General features: G+C 36.4%; 1 protein-coding gene across 3 annotated transcripts; it reads left to right on the forward strand.

The window, feature by feature from the left end:
* The first annotated feature begins 5,140 nt into the window (after nucleotides 1–5,140).
* On the forward strand, nucleotides 5,141–27,139 carry LOC104907471 (uncharacterized). 3 transcript variants are annotated; one of them, XM_048643003.2, is made up of 14 exons: nucleotides 5,141–5,769; nucleotides 7,863–7,979; nucleotides 9,124–9,188; nucleotides 9,401–9,506; nucleotides 11,142–11,213; nucleotides 11,647–11,706; nucleotides 11,791–11,920; nucleotides 12,011–12,201; nucleotides 12,371–12,555; nucleotides 12,651–12,778; nucleotides 14,726–14,994; nucleotides 21,756–21,996; nucleotides 25,845–26,330; nucleotides 26,418–27,139. In XM_048643003.2, exons 1-14 carry the CDS (start codon nucleotides 5,512–5,514, stop codon nucleotides 26,594–26,596), a joined length of 2,487 nt encoding a protein of 828 aa, XP_048498960.1. In that variant the 5' UTR covers nucleotides 5,141–5,511; the 3' UTR covers nucleotides 26,597–27,139. The 3 variants fall into 3 exon arrangements, with proteins under 3 accessions (XP_048498960.1, XP_010694705.1, XP_010694706.1); XM_010696403.4 differs by having other exon boundaries at nucleotides 5,153–5,769; nucleotides 25,845–27,139; XM_010696404.4 differs by having other exon boundaries at nucleotides 5,629–5,769; nucleotides 7,867–7,979; nucleotides 25,845–27,139.
* The last annotated feature ends 252 nt before the right edge of the window (nucleotides 27,140–27,391 follow it).

Here is a 27,391-nt window from a genome sequence, read left to right on the forward strand (position 1 = left end):
TAAGGCATACAATCCTAACTGCTTCTATAGGGCATTCTTAGATACTAGTGTGAAGATAGATGCCATAACTAGTGATATGGATGAGACTTTCAATGGTTACATCATAAATGTTAGGACAAAGCATCTCATATATATGTTAGAGGATATAAGAGTTGCTTTAATGCAAAGATTAGTCCTGAAAAGACAAGAAATGGTCAAGTCTTAGTTAGTGCTTTGCCTTAGGATCCAAGCCAAATTAGATTTGGAGAAAATTAAGGTTGCTAATTATGTTGTGTTGCATTAACAGAGACTTTGTTCAATGTGCAGTACTACCTTGATAAGTTGAATGTGGATTTGGAATCCAAGACATGTACATGCAGAAAATGGGATATGTTACGCATCTCTTGAAAGACACTGCTTCAGTTGTTGTGCCTCCACCAAAAAAGGCTAAGGGGAGACTAAGGAGTGATGGACCAAGCACTGCTTCAACATCAAATGCACCTGCACATTTTGATTCTACGGCACAACCATCAAGGTTAGGAAGATTTGGGAGAATGATTTGAGATGGCAAAGGTTCTAGAGGGGGTGGGAGAGGAAGAAGAAGAGGGGAAAGTGGAGGAAATTCTTAAAATGAAGGCAAGGCAACTAATGGAGGAAGGAGAGGCAGAGGAGGAAGGAGGGGAGGTAATGAATGCAGGGGGTGTCCCTGATGCTAGGACTACATCAATCAACAATGTAAGTCCTACTTCTTTTCACTTTGTGTTATTTTCAGTTTGTGTATTATGTATTATTTTCAGTGTACTTAAAAAAACTATTGTATTATGTGTTTTGAAGCTATCTCAACCTCTATTTATCTGCAGTCAAGCTTCCATAGTTGACCAAGCAACACAGTAGCATAAATGGACCTCAAGGAAGCATCACAAATATGGAGAAGCAACATCATGTGTTCAAATCAGTTTGTGCCAAGCTAAATTAGTCTTAAAATGTTGTTGATTTTGTGATGACAACTTAGATTCCTTGTTCAGATCATTTTTTGCCAAGTTCAATTAATATTGTTGTTTTTGTAATGATAAGTATAATGTCATTGTTTTCTAATGATATAATCAATTGTGCTAGTTCTATTTAATACCCAATTTGGGGTTGAACAATGGAATATTTTTTGGGACAATTTTTTTCCATTAGCACAATACTTAACAGCTTACACTTCATTAGCACACTTACAAAAAGTGACTGCATCACTTCTAACCAAACCCTTAATTTGCATTATAACCAAACCCTTAATTTGCATCACTTCTAGCCTATTGATACATATCAATATCAATAGAGAAGTTCTTCTCATTCTTAGAGCACCTCAAATAACATATCAATATGACAAACAAAACCTAAGAATACATCAAAGCCATAGAGAAGTTCTTCTTATTCCTACAGCACCTCAGTACCTCCACACGCAATTCACTAAGTTTAGTCTTCATCTCTTCCACATCTTCTTCCAAGCTTTCCTCCTTCATTTGCAATTTTTGTTATTATTTCATCAAATAACATCTTGTGGTACTCCAACTCAGTAATGGTGGTATACCTCTCCAGAATTTGAAATTGGAGGCCCCCAATATCATTCCTTTCATCGATATTGGACTTAATCACCCACCTGAAAAATTGCAAGATTTGCTCAGGCCTCTTAGAGCATCCAAGGAACTGACTCCCACAATTTGACCCTTTCTTTGTACTTCACGCAACAGCAACAACCCCACATTTGCACTTCACCCTTTCACCCCTTGAGTTTGTTGAAGAACCAGATTTAACTGACTGATTTCCCCCTTTCATGGTGCGAAAATTTTTGTGAAGAAAAGGTGAGAAGAAGATAGAACAATAGGGTATGAAATAAGACCATTTAGGAAGAGGATACATAAGAAAAGGAAAAAAAAGAAAAGAGAAAGGAAATAAGACCGTTGTTTACCTGCTAAAAAGGAATGGTAACCTTTTTTACTTTTTGTAACATCCTTGTTACACCATAGATCAAAGAATACAAATCCAATACTTTCATGCTTATGATACGATAGAATTACGCATTATAATACTACATATCGATTTCTAATCACAATCTTGCTACCAAACAATCTCAGCAATCACAATCATACAATCGTTCCCTATCATGATTCTAGGTTCCAATATAAGAATTCATAACCTAACATGATACTAGTATTTGCAACCGAATTGGTACACGTACGTACCTTGTAACGAAGAATCTTCGCTGACTAATTAAACGTTTCGCTTATGAAATTGGGACCTAAACGAATAAGGAAATACTTCAGTGCCACGTCCTTGATATTATTAACATATAACACGTGACTAATTATATAAAGCTTAGTATTTCGGAGTATAAAAATAACTAATCTTGTTGCTTATTAACTTTCTTTCTTTCTTAGCTCTATTGAACTTAACGTCTTTTAAGAACCACTAACAATGAGCAAAGCTGATTTTTGTTAGCTTAATAACATATTACCTTTACCAACTTCACTTAAATCCTTATATCCAATATATACTACTAAAAATCAGATTTGAATAACAAGGTTATAATAACATTCTAACCATAACTATTAATCTGATTTCTTTTACTACTTTATACCTTACTTATACTTACAAAACTTAAATTAGATTTACAACTTAAATCAATTTTACAAACTTAATCAATTAATAACTTACTCTAATTAAAACTTAATTAAATTACAACTTAATATACTAAAAATCAGATTATACAATACTAAGTACTAAAAAGGATAATCATATTATATACATGTCATTATTTTTTTATACCACTTAGTCTGGCCGAGCTCAAACACCGGCAACAGAATTCCGGCAGTGACTAGCCACGCACCACCGCACTCGTGCACCGCACTCGTGCACCGCACTCGTGCACCGCACGCATGCACGACACACAACACCCGCACACCGCAACGAGCCTCAAAGTACTCGCGCGACTCGCACACCACACTCGCACACCTTCTCGCACAACTCTTCGCACAACCACGGCTCACGCTCGTTCGCACAACACACTCGAGCCACAAGCTTCACTCGTCGCGCAACACACTCGAGCCACAGGCCACGCTTGTCGCACATCACACTCGAGCCATAGGCCACGCTCGTCGCACAGCACACTCGAGCCATATGCCACGCTCGTCGCACAACATACTCGAGTTGCAGGCGCGACTTCGCACCAACTCTTTCACAACTCGCTCGCCACACTCGAGCCTCGTACCTCCACACACACACCCTCGGAGTCTCTCCCTCAGACCCTCGGAGTCTCTCCCTCAGACCCCCGGAGTCTTCGCACACCACAGTCGACTTCGCCCTCGCACGCTCGATCCGACTTCACTCCTACCTCGCACCAGCCTCGCCGACGGTTCAGGGAAGAAGAGAGGGGAAGAGGGTCGAAGGATGAGAAGGGAGAAAAGAGAGAGAGTTCTTTTTAAGGGAGAGAAGAGAAACGACTAACTAACTAAAGAGTTTAGGGGTTCTGATTTGTTTATTTTTTGTTCTTTCCTATTTATGGGGTGGTCTTCCTAAGTCTAATATGATTTGATTTATTTTATTTATTCTGAAATTAAAATAAACCAAGCTATAATAAAATTAGGTATACTAAATAGGTTGCTTAATTACGTTATAGTTGTGAGCTTACCTAAATTGTATTATTATTTTGTTGTGAATAATATTAAAACTTTTCGATTACATGCTTTATGTATTCTTATCTATATATAATAACTCCCAAAAATACGGAGTATTACACGCTTCCCATTTTACAATTTCATACTTATATTCATTAACCTCCCCATTTACCTTCTCCTTCCTACTTTTCCATACCCCACTACCTTTTTTCTCTCTCACTTCCCAACTTTCACCAATATTAATAAAATAATTTGATTCATCACATTAATTTTAGATAATATTAATTAAATGAAAATATGACAATTATAATTAAATAATTAAATAATTAAATTTTAATTAATCGATATAATTCATGGATTGTATCACTTTCTAATTAATCAAAATTACGGTATTTTTTTTAGTGTTGAGAATATTATCAAGATTTGTCTCTATTTATAGAGGAAAATAAATATGGTTGTTGGTATATATATATATATATATAGGGTTGGGTTCTAGTGAGAACCCTCTTATGGTGAGAACCGTGAGAACCACTTAAAATGAGTAAAAACTTCCTAAAATGAACAAAAAAAGTAACAAATGAGCAGAAACATAAAATGAGTAGAAAAAATTAAGTTATCAAAAACGTAAAATGGACAAAAATGTAAAAGAAGAAAAACGTAAAATGAGCATAAAAAAATTCAATGAGAAAAAAAAAGTAAAATGAGCAAAACGTAAAATGAGCAAAAATGTTGATAAATGAGCACAAAATTGTTAAATAAGCAAAATCATAAAATAAGTGAAACAAAAAATGAGCAAAAATGTTATGAAATGATCAAAATCTTCGTAAAATGAAGAAAAATTAGTGGTTCTCACGGTTCTCACCATAAGGGTGGTTCTCATATGAACTTAAACCTATATTATATATATATATTATATATATATATATATATATATATACACACACACACACACACACACACACACATTTATATACACACACACACACACACACACACACACACACACACACATTTATAATTCATTATATTAAAAAAGTTAAGTTATTTTTTGTAAACAATAATATTACCGTTGGAAAAGTGTAAGAGCTGACAAATGGCATGAAATGATTGGGGACGCTGCAGCTCTCTGCGGCTGCCAAGTGTTGCAAATCTATTGGCACACGTCAATTTTTTTTCTTTTAATTACTTCTTCCGTTTCAATTTAGTTGTGACACTTTCTATTTTAGGAAGTTTCAATTTAGTTGTGACACTTTTATTTTGGGTAATAACTTCTGTCTATCTCTCTCCTATCACATGTGACCATTTTATTTTCTTTCTCTATCTCTCTTCTTTCTAAAAATTGCCTATAAGTTCGTGATTTTAAAAGTGTCACAGCTAATTGAAACGAAGGAAGTAAGTGGATCTGCTGGAGAGAGAGAGAGAGCAGTTACGCCACGCATGGGAATTTCAAGAACTTGGATTGAGTTTCCAATTCCACTTAACGTGCTATGAATGATCCGAGTTATGGAAGGATCTACAATTAATGGTATTTCACTTTTTTGGGGAACCATGTAAAATAGGCGAGAAGGCTCATATTACCTATTTTTTTTTTTTTTTTCAAATGGAGAACCTATTTTTAATTTTTCCTACTAATATTGGTGCTTTAAGGAGGGTGAAAACTATAGAAGGTAAAATTGTCAATTTATTTTAGAAAATAAATAAAGACCTGCATTTTAGCAACACCAATCACCAAATCCTTTGCGCATCTTTGTAGGTACTAGGTAGCTTAGGGTTTCCCCTCAAAAAAAAAGTTAGCTTAGGGTTTAACACTAAACCACCTTAAACCCCTTCCCCTCAGGCCTCATCTCTCTTTTTCTGTAACCATCACTCTCTAATGGCGGCCTTCGACCATTGCCGAGACCTCAACGATCTTGCTTTGAAGCCTCGTTTGCTGCGCACCCTCCTCAAAGAACAACTATTAGATGATACTCTCCACCCATCTCAACTCTCTTCCATTGTTTCCGTTCTCAAAATTCATAAGCTTCTCACTGAGGAATTTCCTCCTTCGGCTGACCTTAAGCATCTTTCTGGATGGAAATCTTCCGTCGATGCTTGGGTTGATCGAATTTTGATGCTTTCTAGAAGCAATTCGGTACATTTCTGTTCTACTTTCCTACTTTTGAAAAATTATATCTATGTCGTTATTTGTTAGTTCTGGTTTGTATGAGGTTTACTCGAGTTAATGAATGTGTAGTGTGTATTCCAATTAGATATTGTGAGAATTAGAATCGTAATTTCAGATGTTGTTGGGAAGAGAATGGAGGTAGAGAAATACGTGGACGAGTAGAGGAGAGAAAATATTGACTCTTGTGGTCGACCCCTTCCAATTGGATTAAGGCTTTGGCGTTTTTGTAGTTAATGTATATTGGAATTAGATACTTCCAGAACTGGAATCGTAATATCAGTTGTTGTTGAGAAGAGAATGGAGGTAGAGAATCTATGTGGACGTGTAGAGGAGAGAAACCATTGACTCGTGTGGCAGACCCCATCCTATTGTGTTGGGGCTTTGGCGTTGTTGTTGTTAGTGTATATTAGAATCAGATATTGCAAGAATTACAATCGTAACTTCAGATGATGTTGTGGAGAATAGATTAGTGGCGGAAAATCTATGTGGAGAGAAAATGTTGACTCTTGTGACCGACCTCGTTGTATTGAGATTAAGGCTTTTGGCTTTGTTGTTGTTGTTGTTGGTAGTGGGGTTGTGGCTGTGTATTTATGCATTGAGCATTAATTGATTGAGCTTGTGTATATTCGCATTTTTGGTTTACAAGTTTGAATTTTATTGTGTTCTAAGCGATGGTAAACATACTCCCTCTGTCCCTTTAGGATTGTTCCATCGGAGTAATAGTACTTTATAGGTTTTGGTTGGGTTGGAATTGATGAGAGAGAAGATTTTTGGGACCAAGAGTAGTGTATGTGAGAGCAAAATGGTGGTCCCTCATTACTATTTATAGTATGGGGTAAGCTCAAAGGGATAAATAGAAAAGGAAACGGGAAAATCTTAAAGGGATGGAGGGAGTAACGTTTTCTGAGATAGTTGAGAGTCAAACCTCAGAAAGGGAAACAATTGAAGAACTGTTGATTTTGGTTGAGTTTAGTATCATGGAAATTCCCTTTTCTTCTTTCCTTGGGGGGAGGGGTTTTAATTTTTTATTTGACTCAAGGTTATTGAGTGAAGTAGGAGCTGTTGACTATAAAAATGCAATCCAAGCATAAAAGAATAATATAGATGGTGAAAACGATAGCTTTAGATGCATGCTATAGGCTACGTGAGGCATGGAGTTTCTGTTAATTTCTTTCTTCTATTTATTCAATTTCATTATTTTAGTTTGGGGCCTTTGGGTTATATGGGTATTAGCTCTGGAATCAAGAGAGTCAAGAGATTGGGATTTAGAAATATGCGTTTCTATATAAGAATCTTGGGCCCTTTTAATTTATACATGGAATTTAAATGCAAATTCGATAGTTTCCCAAACACCTGACTTGGGCCAGATCCAGAATTTCATTGAAACTCAAGTTCCCAAAGAGCCATTAAAGTACTTTTTGCATGGTATGGGGAAATATATGTTATAGAAATTAGAAACTTCACTTGCTCAAGATCTTTACCTCTAAACCAGTGAAACACCTACTCCGTTCCTATTTTTTTTGTATTCGAATTGGATTTGATTCATATACCCTTTTTTATTCTTTCCGATCATTCATTGAATGATAAATCACTACAAGTGACGAGGATACACGACTAGATATAGAATGACCGGAAAAGTGGAAACAAGACCAGATATTTCAAGATTGTATCTAGAATGACGGAAAAGTGGAAACAAGACCAGATATAATTTGATAGGAGCTCCTTTAACCGTCGGCGGAGCGACTCTCGGACGAATTTTCAACGTGCTTGGGGAGCCTGCTGATAATTTACGTCCCATAGATACTCGCACAACATCTCCTATTCATAGATTAACTTTCAGAGCTTTGCGCTACTCCACATGAGTGGACTGTGAAGTAGTTTGGCCCAGTGGACTTGCTTGATTCTAATTGTTTTAGGCAGACCTTGGTTTACTGAAAGTCTGAAACTACACTAGGTTATTAAACGGGCAGTCAAATGGCCATTCTTTCTTTTTTTTTTTTTTTTTATTGAGAGTAAAATGCATATATATATATTAATTGACTCAAAAAATACTTTCCTAGCCAGATAAATGTTGGGCTGGAGTTTGCTTGCTTGGAATGACTTGTACTGAATGCAGCTCTGCACGCTTCTTGGCTTCATACTCAGATTGGTTTAGTGTGCTTCTATCACATATTCAGGTATACACATCAACTGAATCATAATATCTACAATGATTTGCAAATAAAAATTTCAGTCATCTTCCTCTGATTAAGGGAGTGGATTTGGTTTCATTATTGGAAGGTTTTGTATTCCTCTACCACCTTTTCCCCGCTACCATTACTCCTAGGATATGGTTTCTAACGCAACTATTCCATGTGACTTGGAAAATGTAAATAATATCATGTAAAACAGCATAGTAGGGTATTAGACCTTTTTGATATGAACTTTTAGTTTCCAATTTCTGGTTTTCAAGTGTTAAATTTATATATAGCTGGTTAGATGGTTTGAATATATCGTAACTTATACTTGGTCTTTTTGAACTGTTATCAGTTGATGCATAAGTGGGTTTTAGTTGTACTCTTGACTACAGCTCAAAAGTAAGAACTCACAATTGTACACTTGTACTATAGGCCTAAACAGTGTTACTCCGACACCTTCTTTTACCTCAAAAACAGGGCATCGTGTCGTGTCTGACACGACACTTTACTTGGATACTTCATTTTAAACTAAAAACTTGACTTTTTTCTACAAAATAGCCGACTCGGACACTTGGACACCCGTATCCGAGTAGACACTCAATCCGTGTCTGAGTAATATAGGGCCTAAACAGGCCCTTTTTTTGAAGTCTGAATGGATATTATGCTGGAATGTGGAATTATTATATTCTTCCCCAAGTTCCACAAATATCTTGCTCCCAATAACTTAAAAGTTGCATATATTCTGCAGAAGACACTTTCATGTAATTGAAAAGGGATTCCAGAATCCAGATCTACTATAGATTTCGAATAATGATCAAGTATATGTCTCTTGGTGCTGAGTAGATTCATAATAAAGCAATTTTACTGTTTTGTTGATGTTTCAGTATATTTAGCATGCACTGGTTCATACTTCATCCGTTTTGTAATACTTGCAACATTGGTAAAGGGCATATGAACCAGAGAGGGGAGAGAGTGAAAGATGACCTATGTGCTCAAATTATAAAATTAAGCTTTCTTTGTAAGAATTCTCCAAAAGGAGAAATGTTGCAAGTATTATGAAACATCCCAAAAAATAATGTGTTGCAAGTATTAAGAAATGGAGGAAGTAAATGGCATAACATTTCTGTTCTCATGTCTTAAGCAGGCATCTGGAGCTTCACAATTTGTCAGAGTAGCTTCATTTGCTGCTGTATCAGATCTTTTAACAAGGTTGGCATTTCTAGTTCTAGTCTCATCAGTGTTGTAGGCTTGTAGCTGCTCCTTCCATAATATACTCCAAAAAGTTGAATATGTTTTGTTTTTCTTAAATGCTCTTTGATGACATAATATTCTGGTCCAGATTGTTGACTTTGTCTGAAAATTCTCTTGCAATTTCTAATTGAAGAATGCTTATGACACTGACATTATATGCCCTCTATCAGGCTTGGTGGATTCTCCAACGTAAAGAAGGACGGAACCTCTCATGCGGGAAAACTTGTTCACCCAATACTTAAGATGTTCAATGAGGATGCAACACAGGCTGTGTTAGTCAGTATATCTAGTTTTCAATCTACACTCTAAATTTTTTGTCGCTTTATCCTTTTTTTTTTTGTTCAATATTCTATTAGAATATTAAAGCAACATCACTTGTTGCTTTCTACCTGTGCAATTTTATCAGTCATCTTATATCTATTAAATCTTAAGATCTATGAAGCACGGGTACTTCCCCGGAGTGCCGTTTCCCGTACCGGGGACGGATACGGGATGGGTACGGGACGGATACGCCGGAAAAACGTCCCCGTGACGACTCTTGAGTGGTGGGGACGTCGGATTCAGTAGGGGACGGCTAGGGTGGTTGATGGGGACGTTTTGGAGACGGATCTTGAAGCTTTAAGACGTACCCATTCTGCCATGGCCGGATTTCTTGAAGCTTTTGGCCGGAAATTCGTGGTTTGTCAAGAATCAGTAGCCGTGCATTGAGTTTGAATGAGAAGGGAAGAGAGAGGAGAGAGGAAAAATATCACGTGTTGGCTGCCAGCTATATTTCACCTTTTGTTTTTTTTGACCGGTTCTTTTTTTGTTTTTGAATAAATAATGAATTGCCCCTTTTTTTCTCCTTTGGCACGTGGTATAGTGATTCCCCCCCCCCCCCCCCCCCCCCCCCTTTTTTTTTGACCGGTGCTTCTTTTCAAATTTTTTAGTTTTTTTTTTTGAGGGGTCAAATTTTTTAGTTTATGGCTTTGTGTCAGCTTTTAGTATAAATTACAACAAAAAAGATAAATGTTAAAAAAAGTAGAGTAATATTTTTCTAGATATATTTTGACAGTTTGACTCATTAAAAATAAATTTTTTTTCCAGATTTAATTTTTTTTTTTTTGCCGAATCCATGCCGTACCCGTTTTTTGGAAATTTGATTTTGCCGTTTTCCGTCCCCGTACCCGTACTCGTATCCGTCCCCGTATCCGTTTCCGTGCTACCTAGCTTAAGATGCCTGCATTAGTATTAAACTTTTATCTGGAAATGGAGAATGGAATTTAAGTAATTTAATCAAATATTCTTTCAAAAAAATGGACCTTCAGCATGCAACAACAGAAGGGTTAGGAGATAGATGCTTAGGAAAAAGAGGGTGGTGAGGGTTGGATCACATGCAACTTGACGATTAAGAGGAAAGGTGCTTTGGAAATTGAAGGTTTTGTGAACAGAATGGGGATGATTGAACCAAATGCCATGTTATTAGACAAGTTGAAAAGGTACCAACCCCTTTTCCCTAGAGTGAACCGTTTGCCTGTTTTTACTGAGATTAAGAGCCTGCTTTTGACTAAAGTGTTTGTCCGTAGACATCCAAAAGCTCCCCCTCTAAATGCTTTTGGCTGGGTATAATTTCTTGTATTGATAGCCCTCCCCTTCTCCAATCCCTGGCCTACCACCGCTTTTCAATGGATTTTTGCGAGCTGGGACCATTCTCTTGCTGACTTAGAGGTTAAACACGTCAATGCCTTTTACATCTCTTATACTTCAGCCTATCATATTCCTTTGTGAGGCAGATCTTTCTCATGATATATAGTTCATTGACAAAGAGTTTCTTAATAACTGTGCAGAATAATATATCATCTTGAAGTTATGTTCACATAACTAAGGGTCACACTATAGGCTTTGTTTTCTAACACTGATGATTGTTTGCAGGATGTAGCAGCTCATTTGTTGTTAACCATCTTAAATAACTTTCCTTCTTCGGTTCTTCGTCATCATGACAATGTGAGCTTACTTTTACTGAAAATTGACTTTTATTTATTTATTTATGTAGTTATTCTAATACATAGCTATATGATGCTATAATTGTATTCTATGCAAGCAGCCACAAGCTAGAAACAAAATATTCTAGAAACGTTCCTCGTAGTTTTGCTCATCGTTACTTAATTCACATTATGTCTTGTTTACATATTTATTGCGAGTATGAAATATGTCCCTCATGGGGAATGCATTGGGCATTGCATATTACCTAGTGGTTTTTGCTGGGACATGGTTATGTATTCTATCAAATGCTAAGAATCTATATACTTTGCTGGGGAAAGTCAAATTAGTTGTAAATGGTTCCTTGTGCACAAGGAGAGGTTCAGGGCTGTAGCTCTTGTCCGTCGTCTTTGCCGTGTGATACATGTGGTAAACTAATCATAAGCTGGATTTGCAGGTTGAAGGGGTTATTCTGTCAAAAATCATGTCTGCCAACTGCAGTTCCAATTTATTGAAGGTGTGGGCCTTTTTGCAGTGACATTAGATTATGTTTGGGTCAATGGATGTACTTAACAGCTGGTTGCCTTGTTCATGTATTCAGAAGCTATCCTGTTGCTTAGCTTCACTTCCAAAGTCAAGGGGAGATGAGGACAGCTGGTCTTTGATGATGCAAAAGGTATTATTGTCTCTGAGTTCTCTTCTGAACAGCACCTTGGAAGGCCTTGAAGAAGGTATAAAATGCATTTGCATTAAATTTGTTTTTTTGATAAAAGTATAAACAGCTAGAGGTAGTGAACAACAGCTTCATGGTTACTCTGCAGAAACAAGACGCGTGGAAGTTGCTACATTATTGGTTCCACCGGGGACAAACCCGCCGCCTTCCTTGGGAGGGATTTTTACGACCGAAGAGGCATTAAAAAATGGAGAGAGGTCCCAGAAATCTCTAATATCATCCATCTCGTCATTGATGCAGTGTTGCTGCACAATGCTTACCGATTCTTATCCTGTTCAGGTAGTTTTGCAAGTGTATTGCTGTTTTAAAAACATTTAGTAAATACATAACCTTGTCTTCATCTTTGCATTTGACATTGTGGATAATGACTTTTAATAACTTATTCTTAGATCTGCGGATGACGGTAAATCACAACCTTTGAGTATATATTCTTCTTTGCTGAGCACAGGTAACAATCCCTGTTCGCCCATTATTAGCCTTAATCAGAAGGGTGTTGATGGTCAATGGGTCTTTGCCCGAAACATTACAACCTTTTACAACTACAATGCAACAAGAGTTTGTGTGTTTGCAACTTCCTGTTCTGCACCTAAGTGTGTTGGAGGTCCTTGGAACAGTTGTAAAGGGGTGTCGCAGGTATACTTTGGTTATTCTTCCCCTCATACTTGAGTCAGTTCTAACCGTTTTTTTTGGCTGTAACTCTTGCTCATTCACACCATTTTTCTTTTCAGTCAACTTTTACCTCATGCAGCTGACGTTGTATGGCTATTAATGAAATATTTTAAAACATGCTGGTTGCCAGAGCTAAGAACAAAGGTTTACTCGATCATCAGAGGTCTACTGATCTCCATGGGTGCTGGTATATTCTATATAATATGAATATTTTATTATTATCTGGTCTCCTGCTTATTGATTTCATGTCGCGCCTTCGAGTCAGTTGACCATGCAACATATAGAAGTAAGAGCTGCTAGTAGTGTCTAAGGGAATAAAACCTTTCTACAATCTTTCTATAACTACACTTTGAAACATTCTAAGTTAATAGGTAGATCTCAGTTTTATACTTGCTTTCTTTCTATCAGTTTGTCATCCTTGGACAATACATGAAAGCTTTGTTTTATGTTGCTTTGCAGCTTGATAGTTTTTGCACATGTTAATTGTATTTTGCTTTGGATGCACTTACATTTAACCTGGATCTCATAAAAAGATAGCTTAAGTTACCATAGCTGTGAAGCCTAAATCCGTTATATCTTTGGACTTATATGCTTTCACATTCCCGGCACTTTCCAGCTTCATGTAGAAGTAACAGGCCTCTTCCTACATGGATTATCATGCACTCGCACCTTTCAGTTGCTTGTAGATGTAAATGGCCTCCGCCCTTTCTGCAGGGTGTGTGTGACAGGTGCTTTGATTTCTGAGTTCTATAATATGACTGAGGTGTTATTAATTATCGACTCCGTGGATTGCCTTCTTTTAGACTGAGGGATGTGACTATGATGGCTTATTCTGAATTCATTATCTACTGGATATATAGCTTTTAATCTTTTAGAGCATTAGTGTGTGCCCTGCGTGGACCCTGTCAAGCATTTAGTTGAGCAGGGAAGAGACGTGTGCTTCTATATAAGTTCAAACTTCAAATATAGTGGGTGAACTTCCGAGTTCATGTGAAATAGATAAGCTCTAACTGTTCTTTGATGTTACATGGCATTGTCCAATAGAGTGGAATGTGGATATTTATCTGTGAATCTGTCAAGTTGTCTGATACAATAGTTTGTTGCGTCTCTGGGTGTCCTAATAGTTTTACCACAATCGAGCTGGTACCGATACATTGTATCCTTGAACCAGTTTCAGTTTGTGAACTTGGAGATGTATGAAGATCTTATCACTGTTCCTTTGGAAACCTACACACATGTCACTTTGCCCAATGTTTGTAATCAACGGAATAGATGTCATTAACTGAGCTAGATTGATGAAGCTTTTCCTGAGCTCACTGCTGTTCAAAATCAAATGTTGCATAACTATATGGTCAGCAAGCAGATGGAGAATATTTGCTTAAATTGTCTTTTCTGTCTCTTCCAATTGTACTCTAGTTTATTCTTTTATTTCTTCCATCAATGGAATTTACATGGATAAGAAATAAGCTTCTGGATTCTATTTAAGAGGTCGTCTGCTATAGTAGTCCAATTGTAGAATTATGTACGCTTAGCTTGCAAATTATCTTTTGCGTCAATTTCTTTCTGTCGGGAACTTTAGATTATGTTTGGTAAAAAACATTGCCAATTTGATCTGCTGTGTTGGATAATATTTCTTATGTTGGAGTTGTTTCTGATTCCATCTTTCCATATAATCCAAATTTGGCTTTGGATTATCATGTACTAAATTAGAACGGTCTATTCAAGTGTCAATGTTTCTTATGATCTTATTCTGTGTTATACTTGGATACTTGTGTCGGAACTGCTATATATCCAAGTATCCTGACTTAGCTATTTTATGAAATATTGCCATGATTCTAACCCAAAAGAAAGTGTCGAATTATCCATACCTATGTTGGAGTCTTGGGGTTCCGACTCGGATACTTCAGGTAAACTGAAAAGAGTATAGAATTGGAACACTTAATGTGAAGTAGCGAAAGATGAGCTTTCAAGAAACTCTATGTTTCGTAAGGCTCAGGCTGTGTATGTTCGACCTCCCATACCCTATGTAGATGGGAGCCTCTGTAGAGGCATTGTTGTTCTCTCTTAAATTCATTTATTTCTGAGAACAGGAGTAGGGTTAAATTAGTTAATTCCGTGTTTGTGTCACAATCAGGAATTGCATTGTACATCTCGGAGGAAGTGGTCGACAATGGTACCGTTGATTTGAAGTTTGGTGATTCTAACCATGATGGTACATCTTCCGATGAACCGTCATGTGTTGATGTATCTCTGCAGCATCGGCGCAAGAAGAGAAAACATGGAGCTGCAACTGGGCTGCTGGTTGAACAACAGGCTTCCTTAAGCTTGGAACCAAAAGAATGCCAAGCATCAATTGCTTTGAAAAGAGCCGCCATAGAGACCTTGGAAGCTCTTCTAGTAGTGGTATGTCTTTCTGTCTTTCAGTTTGGAGGTACAAAAATGTCTGGATACTACTTCCATCTTGGCCCTAGCTGGTAGATAGTTGTAGACAGGAAGTGATTTGCTGATATCATTGGGCTTGTGTTCTTCCACTGGTTTTTTCTTCAATATGCTATCTTTTCTATTCATGTAAATATTTTGGGGATATGTAGATCTCGAAGTTTTTTCTAAAGAAGAAGGCTTATTGGGGGTTTTAAATGTTCCTACTCTGGCTTCAGTATTTTGTCTATTCCGTTTCTCTATTCCATTTCTATGATATGGTTTCTCTTTGGGTTACTACTTTATTTAACAAAACTAAAAAGGCAAATCTGGATAAATATTCATCTTCAACAGCTTAACTTGAAACTTGAGATTCTGAATTCAATAGATGCTATTAGGAGTGCTTAAAGGATGGTCTAAGGATTTTTGAAACAATATGTGGCTGTCAGTGAGGAAATTTTTTTTTATTTGCGCAAAAGGGAGATTCTCATGTAATGGGACCATGGACGGACGGAGTATAATATATGGAATATAGTTTGTGAGAGTAAGTTATAAAGCCAATCACGGAAGAGTTAGAGGTGTCATAGATCTAAAGTTGTCTCCAGTCGAATGAGATTGGAAGCCAATATATGCACGGTGCTACCAAATTTGGTGTTCTCAGTAAGTTAAACTCCAATAGAGGTCATAAATGCAGAATCACTAGATGAAGGAATAATCTTACAAAAAAAAGAAAATAACAAGCTTCAATGAAGTAGTAAACATAGCTTCTTTTTTAATTTTACAAGTTTCGTCCTAGTGCATGAATCTGATATGGATGGTTGTTGGAGACTGAAAATCATTTATTTGGCTGGTTTACATATTTTTTGGGTCTGGATTATCTTACAATACAAAGTCGTGAATAACTTTGTGTATTGGATTGATATAGTAGATTAATTAGTGTTAAGCTTATTTTAATTAGTCATGGTTTTGCCTATGCTCTTAAAACGATGGATTTTGCATGATCCAAAGCTTTTAGGAGTTTATTTTATTTGTCAGTTTCCTAATTGTAATAGGATTTGTCGTTTTTCCTAGTTCTAGTAGCATTAGAATTTAAAGTTTGTTTTAGTTTTAGTAGGATTCCTAATAGAGGTAGGAATTCCTTTGTTTTCCGTTTCCTAGTTTAGTTAGTACCTCTAAACCTAATAGAGCTGGGATATCTCTTTTGTAGTCTATATAGTATATATATGGTAGACTATTCATAAAAAATGGTAAGACGTTTTTGAGTTTAAAGTGAGGGCTTTTGCTTTTATACTTATGTCTATCATACTAGCTTGACAAGAGAATTGAGGCCGTTGCCCTCATTTCAACCTTGAAGTCGTTGCCTTCAAGAAACTATTCTTCAACTTTACACCATTAAAACTCCAGGAAACCATTTAAGAAACCATTCAAGAAATCTCACGCCTAAAACCTTCACCAAACGGATCCTAACTTTCCACATCAAATGATATTAGAGCGCTGGTCAAGATCCTAGGGAAACACTCATTATTTGCTGCCAGATTGGCACAGATTTAAGTTGAGCTTGAAGCCATCATTCTCCTAGGATACTTCAGTTTCTTGAGCCTAAACTAGAGTACTTCCTGTCTAGTTTTGTCGTGTTAAAATTTCATGAAGTTTTGATACAGTTCCGAAGAGAAAGTTCGATGCTGGTCCAAAATCCTGAAACTGTACTAGTTGGAGTGAAAAGATAATTGCGATCTACTGGGATCAAATTTTGTGTGAAATTTTAGTGAGTGCTGATAACATATGGATCTAGTTCGTGTCAAAATTCGCAGGATTTTGAGTTGTTTTCGTCTGAGTTATTAGCTAGGTAGCACCAATATGGGTACGGGGACAGATACGGATACGGGGACAGAAAACGGGAAAATGAAAATTTCTAAAATCGGGTACGGCTTGGATTCGGAAAAAAAAATATTTAATGAATAATATTACAAAAAAATTTCATATACATAATCTCAAAAAAAAATTGGTGCAAAAAACATAAAATGAAATATAAATAAAAATTTAAAGTTTATATGGGGTTATAAAGTTAAAAGTTATAGATGATTAGGTTCAAATAAGAACATAAAAGAAAGAAAAGAAACAAATAAATTGAACTAGAGAAAGTCAAAGGGCTGCAAACTTGCAGCACACTATAGGCAATGGCTATAAAAAAACAAGTGTTAGACAGCTGTATTACAGTATTACAATATTAGCACTATCCCCTCTTTCACGTGACTTAATTCCTTAACCCTCCCCCTCCCCCTCCACCTCCCCCTCCCCATTTTCAAATTTTTTAAAAAAGGTAAACCAGTAGATAACTAGACATTTCCCGATGAATCCCGCCGGGATGGGGGACGTCATAAAGCTTCTAACCCCGTCCTCAAGACGTCCCCAACGTTTTCTCTAGCCGTCCCCAACTACACCGGTCGTCTCCAAGTTCCAGATACGGCTTGGGGACATATTTTTGCCGTATCCGTCCCGTCCCCGACTCGTACCCGTCCCGGATACGGGATACGGCAGGTGGGAGAAGTACCCATGCTTCATAGGTTATTAGAATCCTAATTTGAGTAGGATTTGCTGTTTATTTCACCTAATGTGTTATTGTTAGAAGATTCGTTAGTCTGGTGCTACAAAATACAAATGGCTGCTTGGTGTAATATTCGAGATGGGTTATAATTCAAACTTAAATGTCATAAATTTGATGAGATGATTTGTCCAACGAAATATAAAATATGGTTTTGGAAGAATTAATCGAGCTAATAAACATTTTCGAATCATTGATCTTGAGTTTATATGTATTATAGTATCTTCATTCCAAAACTATTCTTTGTGTTGGGGGAAGAATTGAAATTCAATAGTTTTCAATATGGCAATAGTCAGGTGAAAAGGTGGATTCAATTTGAGGGAGATTTTGAGAGGGAAATTTCATCACCCAAATTTAAATTGGTTGTTTTTGTAACTCGTTGCAAAGCACGTGATGATTTTGAACACTTTTTGAGGATGATATTCTAACTCACTAAGTTCCTATTACTCCTGTGAACATGCCAAAGGAATATGTCAATGAATCTCTTGATCTTAAAAGTACAGAAGCATGTTTTGGTATTCTCAATCTTCCTTTTGAAAATCATATCATTGAAAATGAGGAGTTAAGCTGTGACTTTTGATTTTCACATTAGTGTTAGTAATACCTCATATTATGAGGGATGGCACTAAGTCACAACACTAGTCACATGCAAGTATAATAGTTTCCACATCTGGCGGCAAGGTTGTTCATATTAGTGTCACTTTGGTATTACTCATAATATTTTGTGTTCTTCCAACAAGACACCATATTCGAGGACGAATCTTTTCTCAAGAATGGGAGAATGATATGGGTGGCTGTAGGAGACTCAAAACTATTTGTTTGGTTAAGTTACATAATTATTGGGCGTGGATTACCTTACAATACAAATCGTGATTGACTTTGTGTATTGGATTGATAGAGTAGATTACTTAGCTTTAAGCTTGTTTTAATTAATCATGCGTGTGTTTTGTTTATTCAGAGTTATGGTTTTGCTTACTTTCTTAAAACCATGGAGGTTACTTGATTCTAAACTTTTAGGAGTTTATTTAGTAGTTTCCTAATTGTAATAGGATTTGGAGTTTTTCCTAGTTTTATTAGATGGTTTTAGTAGAATTCTTAATAGAGATAAGTTTTTTTTTTTTCCTAGTTTAGTTAGTATCTTCAAACCCAATAGAGTAGGATAACTCTCTTGTAGCCTATATATATATATATATATATATATATATATATATATATATATATATATATATATATATATATATATATATTATTAAGAAAGATAATTGGTCTGAAAATCAACCCCTACTAGGCTACTAGCCTGCGGCGCACATCAGCTCACAAGCTGGGTACAAAGCTAAACAACCCAGAAGAAAATGCCACAACATATTTTTGGTATGAGGATTCGAACCCGGCTGCGATTTACCAGTGAGCTACCACCTCTCCCTCTATATATGCGTGTGCATATATATATAGGGGTAAGATCATATGAGAATGTTCCTTACATGAGAAATGAGAATGAATCTCAACCACACGATTGGATTAGAGTTACAATACTTGTTCATTAGAATTATACCATCCTAAAAATTTTGAGCCCCAAATTTTTTTTTTCTTTGAGTCTTTTTTTTTTTTCTCTAATATTCTTTTTTTGTAGTTACATTACTTTTTCATTAGAGTTACATCACTTATTCATAAGAGTTATAGCTCGTAAAATTCATTCTCATTTCTCATGTAAGTATGCATTCTCATATGAACTCACTTCCATATATATATATATGGTTGACTATTCGTTAATAATGGTAAGACGTTTTTGAGATTAAAGTGAGATCTTTTGCTTTTACACTTGTGTTTACCAGACTAGCTTGACAAGAGAGTTAAGGTCGTTGCCCTTATCTAAACCTTGAAGTCGTTGCCTTCTAAGTTTACTATCTTTGAGCTTTCACCATTAAGACTCCTACGGAACCATTCAAGAAACCATCTTTTAATCAAGAAAACCTCATGCATAAAACCTTCACCAAAAGAAACCTCATGTTCCACATTAGAAGTTGGCGAAGCTGATGCCTTAGTTGATCACAATTTCCTACCTTGGAGCATAGGTACTTACAATTGTACTGAAATTGGAGAAGCAATTGACAACATAACGTAAAGTGAGTATGTGACTATCGATGGGATGTTGGAGACACCTATTTATGGCCAAGAAATTTGGATCCTTGTAGGGAGAAGCTTTTACCTTATAAAAGGTGTAAAGAAAGGTCAAAGAGAAGTTGAAAAAAAAGGCTCATCCAAGACCTATCCTTAGAGAATTTTGTGGAGGTTGCGAACAGGCTAGCTTGGCAAAGGGGAATTAACTATATGGTAACATAAATAATCTTGTGAAATGCTTCTGCTCTAAGGCTTTGAGGCTTTGAGGTTTGGAATGGTGTGGTAATGCTTTTTCTTCTTTTGGTCAAGTAGAGAGTTGGCAGTAAGAGTAAAATGGATAGATTTGTGCTTACTAAGGATAATATTAGAGATAATCAATTATCTTGGTTTAGGCATGTGCGACATTGATTGGAGGATGCATCTGGTAAGGTTATTGGAGATTTGGGAGTGTGGAAATTATAGAAGATGTCGAGGAGCAGCAGTAATATGGAGTTCAGGGCGTCAAGATGCCATGAAGAATTTGGGGCTGAACTTTGGAGTAGCATGTAGCATTTGAGAGAAGGAAATGGAGGCTGAGGATCTGTCCCCCCCCCCCCCCTCCTACTAAAATTGTTGTCATATTTAAATTGTTTATTGAAAGGACAGTGGGATAGTGTCACCCAATACAAATGGAGTAGTAAGGTAAAAATATCAATGCCATCGAAGAAAGGAGCTTGAACTCTTAACACGAGCTCTAATTTCAGAATACCTCTGGTTACTTTCTTTCCAAATGCACCTTCAGACTACCAACAGAACCATTCTGCTGACATCAGCAACCTAGCCTTTCGTCATCCTTCTTTTTATGATATACCCATAACTTGATGATGTACGGACTATGGAGTTGGGCTTCGGTGGCCTTCTGATAGGTTTGAGAAAACTTTTTAATACAGATATTTAGGTGCGTTTTGTCAATGAAGCTCTTTTTATAGACATTTACGTGACTTACAAAATATTCTACATACTAATACTTTCTTATCACCACTTACTTTTAAAATAAAAAGATCTAAGAAAAATGAACATTATTTTGCGCCAAGCTTGGAAATATTTCTAGCTGATTGCGCTGTATATTTGGAGGAGGAAAATCGAGTTTACCTAATATATGTGCTAATATATAAATTGCGTAGAAGTAAAGGCTATCTTATCGGCTGTTTTTGCGATGTGAGGTAGCCTCTTGCTGTCGTGGTCATTCTGTACAGGGAATTAAAACTCTCCCGTTCTGTAACGGATTTTGGATTTGCCGTTCCGCGAAATCCCTTTACAGAACGCCATAATAAAATTCACGTACTTCTCGCCGCGTTGTCCGTTCCGTAACGCGAACTCGCCGCGTTAGAACGATTTTATCCCCGTTACATCCGTTCTTTTCAAACATTGGCCAAATTTTTTTTATGATTTAATTATATAGTTGAGGAAACATGATATTCTATTAGATTTGATTATATTATGTTGTAATAATGCTTCATAAAGTAAAAAAATGCAAATAAGGTTAAAACATATTAATGTGAATTTTTTAAAAAAATTCACGCCGCGTTGGCTGTGAAACGTTCTATTTCGCCGTTACAAGTTGTTCCCGCGACAACGCGACCGTCCTCGCGAACGCGTTTTTTTTCCCTGATTTTGTAAAATGCATTTTTTTGGGGGGGTTGGAGAACAGTTTGGAGTTTTTTGTTAGTTACATTTATGAATTTTAGAGACAATGAATACATCTTTGTTAGGTGCTTTTTCTATTGATCGAGCCTTTGATTATAAAGAATATACAATCTTTTTGGAGTTGCACCACTAAGTACTTTGATATTGTCTTTATTTGACGAGACCTATTCCATCGCTCTTACTTATTTTTTGACTCATTTATCTTAGCCCTTATAATCTTTTGAATAAAATAAAATGTAAAATTTAATTTTGAAAGACTAAGGTGTATTCTCCAGAATCGTATTTGTAGAGAAGCATGAATTAAAGTTATCCGAATGGCCTGATGTTTTTTCTTTTGCAGGGTGGTGCTTTGAGATGTGATGCTTGGCGTAGAAGAATTGATGATCTTATGATAGAAGTTGCAACAAATGCATGTAGTGGGGGATGGACCCATGATGATAAGCTTTTCCATTGTAAGGAAACTAGGGGAGCTTGGGAGGGTTTCCAGCTTGTGGCATTGCGTGCACTTCTGGCTTCGCTTCTTTCCCCAGCTGGTTATCGGTCACCATATCTGTCTAAGGGCCTTGAGCTTTTCCATAAAGGTACCTCAATCTAGGAATTTGCTCCTTCAACCTTCAATCGGTATAGTATTTGTTGTCGTAGTTCAAGATTATATCTTTTAGTAGTCATCCTCGTCCTCTGCAGTCATGCCTCTAATAAATAAAATGCTCCATTGGACTATTGACGGTCTCCAAGATGCATATTCAAACTATATATTATTGCACATCTATTATCAATTATGAAAACTAGATGTCATGAAAATATACATTGAGACTATCTTAAAAAGATATAGTATAACTATATTTTTCTTATATATTGTTGGGAATATGCAGTGAAAGATTTTAAACTTTTACCCAAAAAAAAAAATGCAGTGCATACATTTAGAGATAGAGGGGGTAGTCACTAACTCTAAACTTTTGGTAATAGTTGGGCATTGCCAAAAATTGTGTAGAGGTTAGAACTCATGTCTTCCCTTCTCTTGAAACTATGAGCCACTCATATTGATGTATAATTAAATAGCTTAATTTCTCTTAGCAACACAACTTGTAAAATACTCCTAATTCTGTTATGAGCATTGACAATTTTCCTAGTTTTAGTAGGAATAGGTGTCCTATAATCCTAGTTCTATTAGAATTAGAACTTTAATTCTAGTTGGATTGGGATTCCTAATTGAGTTAGAATTATAGTTGAGTTAGGAGTCTAGTGTTAGTAGAAATCATTTTTGTTTACAAGGTTTTACTTTCGTACTTGGGAGAGATTTTACTTGTTTTAAGCACATAGGGGTCTAGCTTAGATTATCTTTATCTTACTTTGTTATTTATCTTAGGAGTGTAGAATAGATTTCAGTTTGCTACTTTTGTTTTCCTAGTTTTAGTTAATTTTGGATTTCTTTGATGTATTTTAAATATTCGAAGTCATTGAATAAAAATTCAGATTTGATGAATTGAAATTTCGGTCTTGTTTCTTTCCAAGTTTTCATTGTTTTTAGGGTTTGAACCTAAACAAAAGATCCTTAGATTTACGCGAGTGAAACCAAATCTAACGGAGATTTGTGTGAATTAGTGAGTGAAGCTAATAAACAATCTCAAACCCTTTCCTAAATTCAAGTTTAAGGTGAGTGAAGCCCTAAAAGTAAATTAGAACCCTTAGTGGAGATCAAATGAGTGAAGGTTATTCAAAGCTAATTAGCATATGTTTGCGGAATCATATCAAGTAGTATCATAGCAGTGTTATGAAAGTGGCGCGTGAGGGCGCTTGGAAGGTCGGATTTCTGATTTTTTTGGTTTTTTGGAAAGCTAACAAGCAGGGCTACCTTGTGTCAAATTTCAGCGCAATTGAAGAACTAACGAAGGCGCAACCACTAGTAACTTTTGCGTGAAAATTATGTCACACCAGTTTGACACATGTACCTTTGAAAGGAGCGTGAGTGCGTGCGAAGTCGGAATATGATGATTTTTTAATTCGTTGGAGATAGAAGATCTTTTACATTTTACACTTAAAATTTCATGTTTTTGATGAATGACGAGTTCGCATTGAGCAAATCGTTTGATGATAATTGCTGCCAATTTATGTGTGTTTAAGATCTATGGATTTTCGAGGATTTGCCACTTGCTTTCTTGGAAGCTTATCAAAGATTTGAAAGGGCTAAACAAGAACTACAAGATCTTAGATGTCCACCAACCCTTGAAGAAAGATTGGCACAAAATTAAAGGAATAACACACAAAGATTCAAGATTTGTTTCAACAATGAATTTCAAAACAACCACAAGAAAAAGCTAATGATCTTATCTATATTGATGATTATGTAGAAGAACGTTCACAACAACTTCCTATTGTTGAGTATGAAGAAAAGATTAAAACTTTTTCTTGTTCTAAGGATAAAGGCTTGATCTTTGTTGTTTCTCATGCGGAAGCGGCTGTTCCTTTTGCATTGGCTTCTCGAACTACGTATGATCTTGGTTTTTCAAAGTTCCTACATGTTATTACTTTTAGGATGAACAAACTTATTTTGATGTCAAGTTGGAGTTTTGGAATTATAAATATTCGTGAAAAAAGGGTGCTCTTGGTCGACGCAAATTTCTGATTGTGTATCTTTTTGTGCGTTTGATTTGGATAGTTCCTTGGATTTCTTCGAAGACCGTTGAGGAGAAGGGATCTTTCTAAGAGGTAGGGAATGATGTATAATTGAATACCTTAATTTCTCTTAGAAATGCAACTTGCAAAATACTCCTATTTGTGTTAGGAGTATTGGTAGTTTCCCGTGTTCTAGTAGGAATAGGACTTATGCAATCCTAGCTATATTAGAATTAGAACTCCTAATTTTAGTTGGATTAGTAGTCCAAGTCCTAGTTGGATTGGGATTCCTAATTAAGTTAAAATTATAGTTGAGTTAGGAGTCTAGTGTTAGTAGAAGTCTTTTTGCTTACAAGGTTTCGTTCCTACTTGGAAGAGGTTTTATTTGTTTTCAGCACATAGGAGACTAGCTTAGTTTATCTTCATCTTAGATTGTTAGTTATCTTAGGCTTGTAGGGTAGATTTTAGTTTGCAGATTTTTATTTTCATAGTTTTAGTTAATTTAGAATTTCTTTGATGTATTATAAATGCCCAAAAGTCATTGAATTATTTGATGAATTTAAATTTTCGGATTTGTTTGTCTATTGAGCTTTGGCCGTACTTCTTTCCAAGTTTTCATTGTTTTTAGGGAGTGAACCTAAACACAAGATCCTTAGATATAGGTAATAAACCAATCTCAAACCCTTACGTAATTCAAATTTAAGGTGAGTAAAGCCCTAAAAGTTAATTAGAACCCTCAGTGGAGATTAACTGAGTGAAGTTATTCGAAGCAAAACAGATTTCATTCACTGAATCATATCACATAACCATAGCTGCCACTCCACCTCTCATCTGCCATGGTCACCACATCCATCATATACCATTACAAGCCATACATATACCATTACAACCCGTGTCGTACAATAACCTGCACATATAGTACAACCAGAATCCCCCCCCCCCCCCCCCCCCCCCCCCCCCCCCCCTAAAAAACAACTATCAGCTACGCATGCCCCCCACCACCAGATTTATAAACCATTTTTTGATTTCATGTACAATCAGAAGTTGTACATATACCATTTCAACCCTCTCGTATGTATATTTTTCCATACATGCCGTTTCACCAATTTTGAGAATACCCTACCTTATAGATGCAAAATTATCTTCAAACAACAGTAAAGCTGGCTCTTCTGGTGGCTAACCAACAAAACACTAACTTAGATTTTTGGTTGTCATAATATTCCAACAACGTCAAATGTACGTGCATATGTCGGAGGATTAAAGGACTAGTAAAGAGAAAACAAGAATGAGATGGGTATTCTCAAAGAGAGTAAAAGTAGAGTGAAGGGAAATGAGTAAGGGAGAAGAAAAAGGGCAACCAGCAGAAAAGAAAACAAAGATATATGGTCAGGTGGGTAGGTGTTCTTCAAATTGAGAAAGTTAAGGGAAAGGAAAGGGATTGAGGAATTGCTTCCGTCCGAGAGAGATGGTAGGGTATAAAGCGTAAATGCATAGAAAGAGGGGGTGCGGAGCATAAGTTTTCACATTGTGGATCAGTTAGCATTCTTTGTCATCCTTTGAACTATCAACAGACTTTCCAATAGTAAATTAGTAACAGAAATTTGAAGCTCTTCCCATTCTTAAGTCAGTTCCCATATTTTGATCTTTGAACTATTATCACAGGGTCTACCAAGCTAGTTTTCTTGAGTCAATTTTTTTAGAAGCTTTAGCATGCTCTAAATTTGCATGCATGCGACTCTCCTAAAGTCCTATACAACATATTCAAGTATATAGAAGTATAAATGCATTGACATTGTTCTATCATTTGTCTCATCAGGGAAGCAAAACACTGGAACTAAGGTGGCTGAATTTTGTGCTCAAGCGCTTCTGGCCCTGGAAGTGCTTGTACATCCCAGAGCTCTTTCTCTAATAGATATGTCACTGCCGAATGGGAGTTGCTACTCTTCAGGGATGATAGATTTTGGTGGTCCTAAACACAAGGTACCTCACAAGGATAGCACTTTAAGTACAGGTCACGGCAATTCTCATGATGTTTACGACTTCCTAAATGATATTTACATGGAAGACGATCCTGGATCAGAAGTTCTAGCAGGTGAAGTTTGCAAAGACGTGCAATTTGATGAAAACTTACAAGACGTTTCCAGGGATCAAAACGATGAAGACCCTAATGCTGTCAGTGGCTTACCTGACGAGATGGTGTCAAAGGAAAGAAATGAAGGCTCAGAACCAACAAACTTTGACAAAAGAATAAAATCAAAGGACAGTGTAATGATGGATGTGCAGCAACATGAAGAGCCAATGAGTAATACTCTGTCTGCTAAGAAGGGGATTGAGGAAAATATATTAAATGAATGTGCCTCTGATATGCTGAGCTTAACACCTGTATCAGGTCAATCAATTTCAGCTGCTAAGGGCATTGCCTCAACAACAGGGGTAGATGCTGATGTTACTACCCATGCTGATAACAAGACATGGATGAATTCAACTATACAACAGGATGACGAGTCATCTGATCTATTTCCTGATATAGTAGATGGTGATCCGGACACAGATTCAGATTCTGAATAGAAATTTTTAGCATTCCTGCTTTTTTCCCGTATCAAACTAATCTTTGGAACATCAGATGTATGGGCACGGCTTTATTTCAACTTAATCTTTGTTATTCATCCATGCTAATAACAAGACATGGATGAACTCTCTTCTATACAGCAGGATGATGAGTCATCTGATCTATTTCCTGATATCATAGATGGTGATCCGGACAGCTTCAGATTCTTGATAGAAATTTTTAGCAGTCCTGCCCTTTTTTTTATATATCAACTTAAATCTTTGGAAAATCAGACGTATGGGCCTGCCTCTATAAGATCATGATTTATCAGGGCTGTGATACCGACAACATAATTACCGCATGGTCGAATGTCAACAAAGCTAGGACGAAACTTTTGCCGGCTTTACAGAAGTTATGTTACAGAAATCTCTAAGATATAAGTAGAATGATATCTATATATTTTCCAGTTCATGTACTGTACGTAATTACGAAGTTATCGGCACTGTCAAATTAATAGAGACTACTGACTGCTCGGCTTCATAAGCGAATCTTTCTTGTTTGAATTGTGTACTTGATAATTTTCTGACAACAAAATCTAATTTTTGTATTAAAGGGAGGGCAAAACCTGCAAAACCTCACAGCGATACAAGCTTCCTGAATCTCCAATTTCCATGGTACAGGAGTTGCCTATGCTTTAGTTATGTCTTCCGGCTCTTGAATTTATGTATGCGCATTTTCAATCAAGTAGTGTCAAAAATACTGTACACGACCACTGCAAGAGTTTCACGCATTTGAAACAAAATTTGTGTCTACGT

The sequence above is a fragment of the Beta vulgaris genome, chromosome 4 (assembly GCF_026745355.1).
Source record: "Beta vulgaris subsp. vulgaris cultivar EL10 chromosome 4, EL10.2, whole genome shotgun sequence".
NCBI lineage: Eukaryota > Viridiplantae > Streptophyta > Magnoliopsida > Caryophyllales > Amaranthaceae > Beta > Beta vulgaris.

What these genes read in the sequence shown, in the direction of transcription:
- LOC104907471 (XM_010696403.4), top strand. Translation starts at nt 5,512, where the DNA reads ATGGCGGCCTTCGACCATTGCCGAGACCTCAACGATCTTGCTTTGAAG. An exon ending in TTCTTCGTCATCATGACAAT is followed by an intron (nt 11,214 to 11,646) that starts GTGAGCTTACTT and finishes CTGGATTTGCAG; the next exon opens with GTTGAAGGGGTTATTCTGTC. An exon ending in CCTTGAGCTTTTCCATAAAG is followed by an intron (nt 21,997 to 25,844) that starts GTACCTCAATCT and finishes TTGTCTCATCAG; the next exon opens with GGAAGCAAAACACTGGAACT.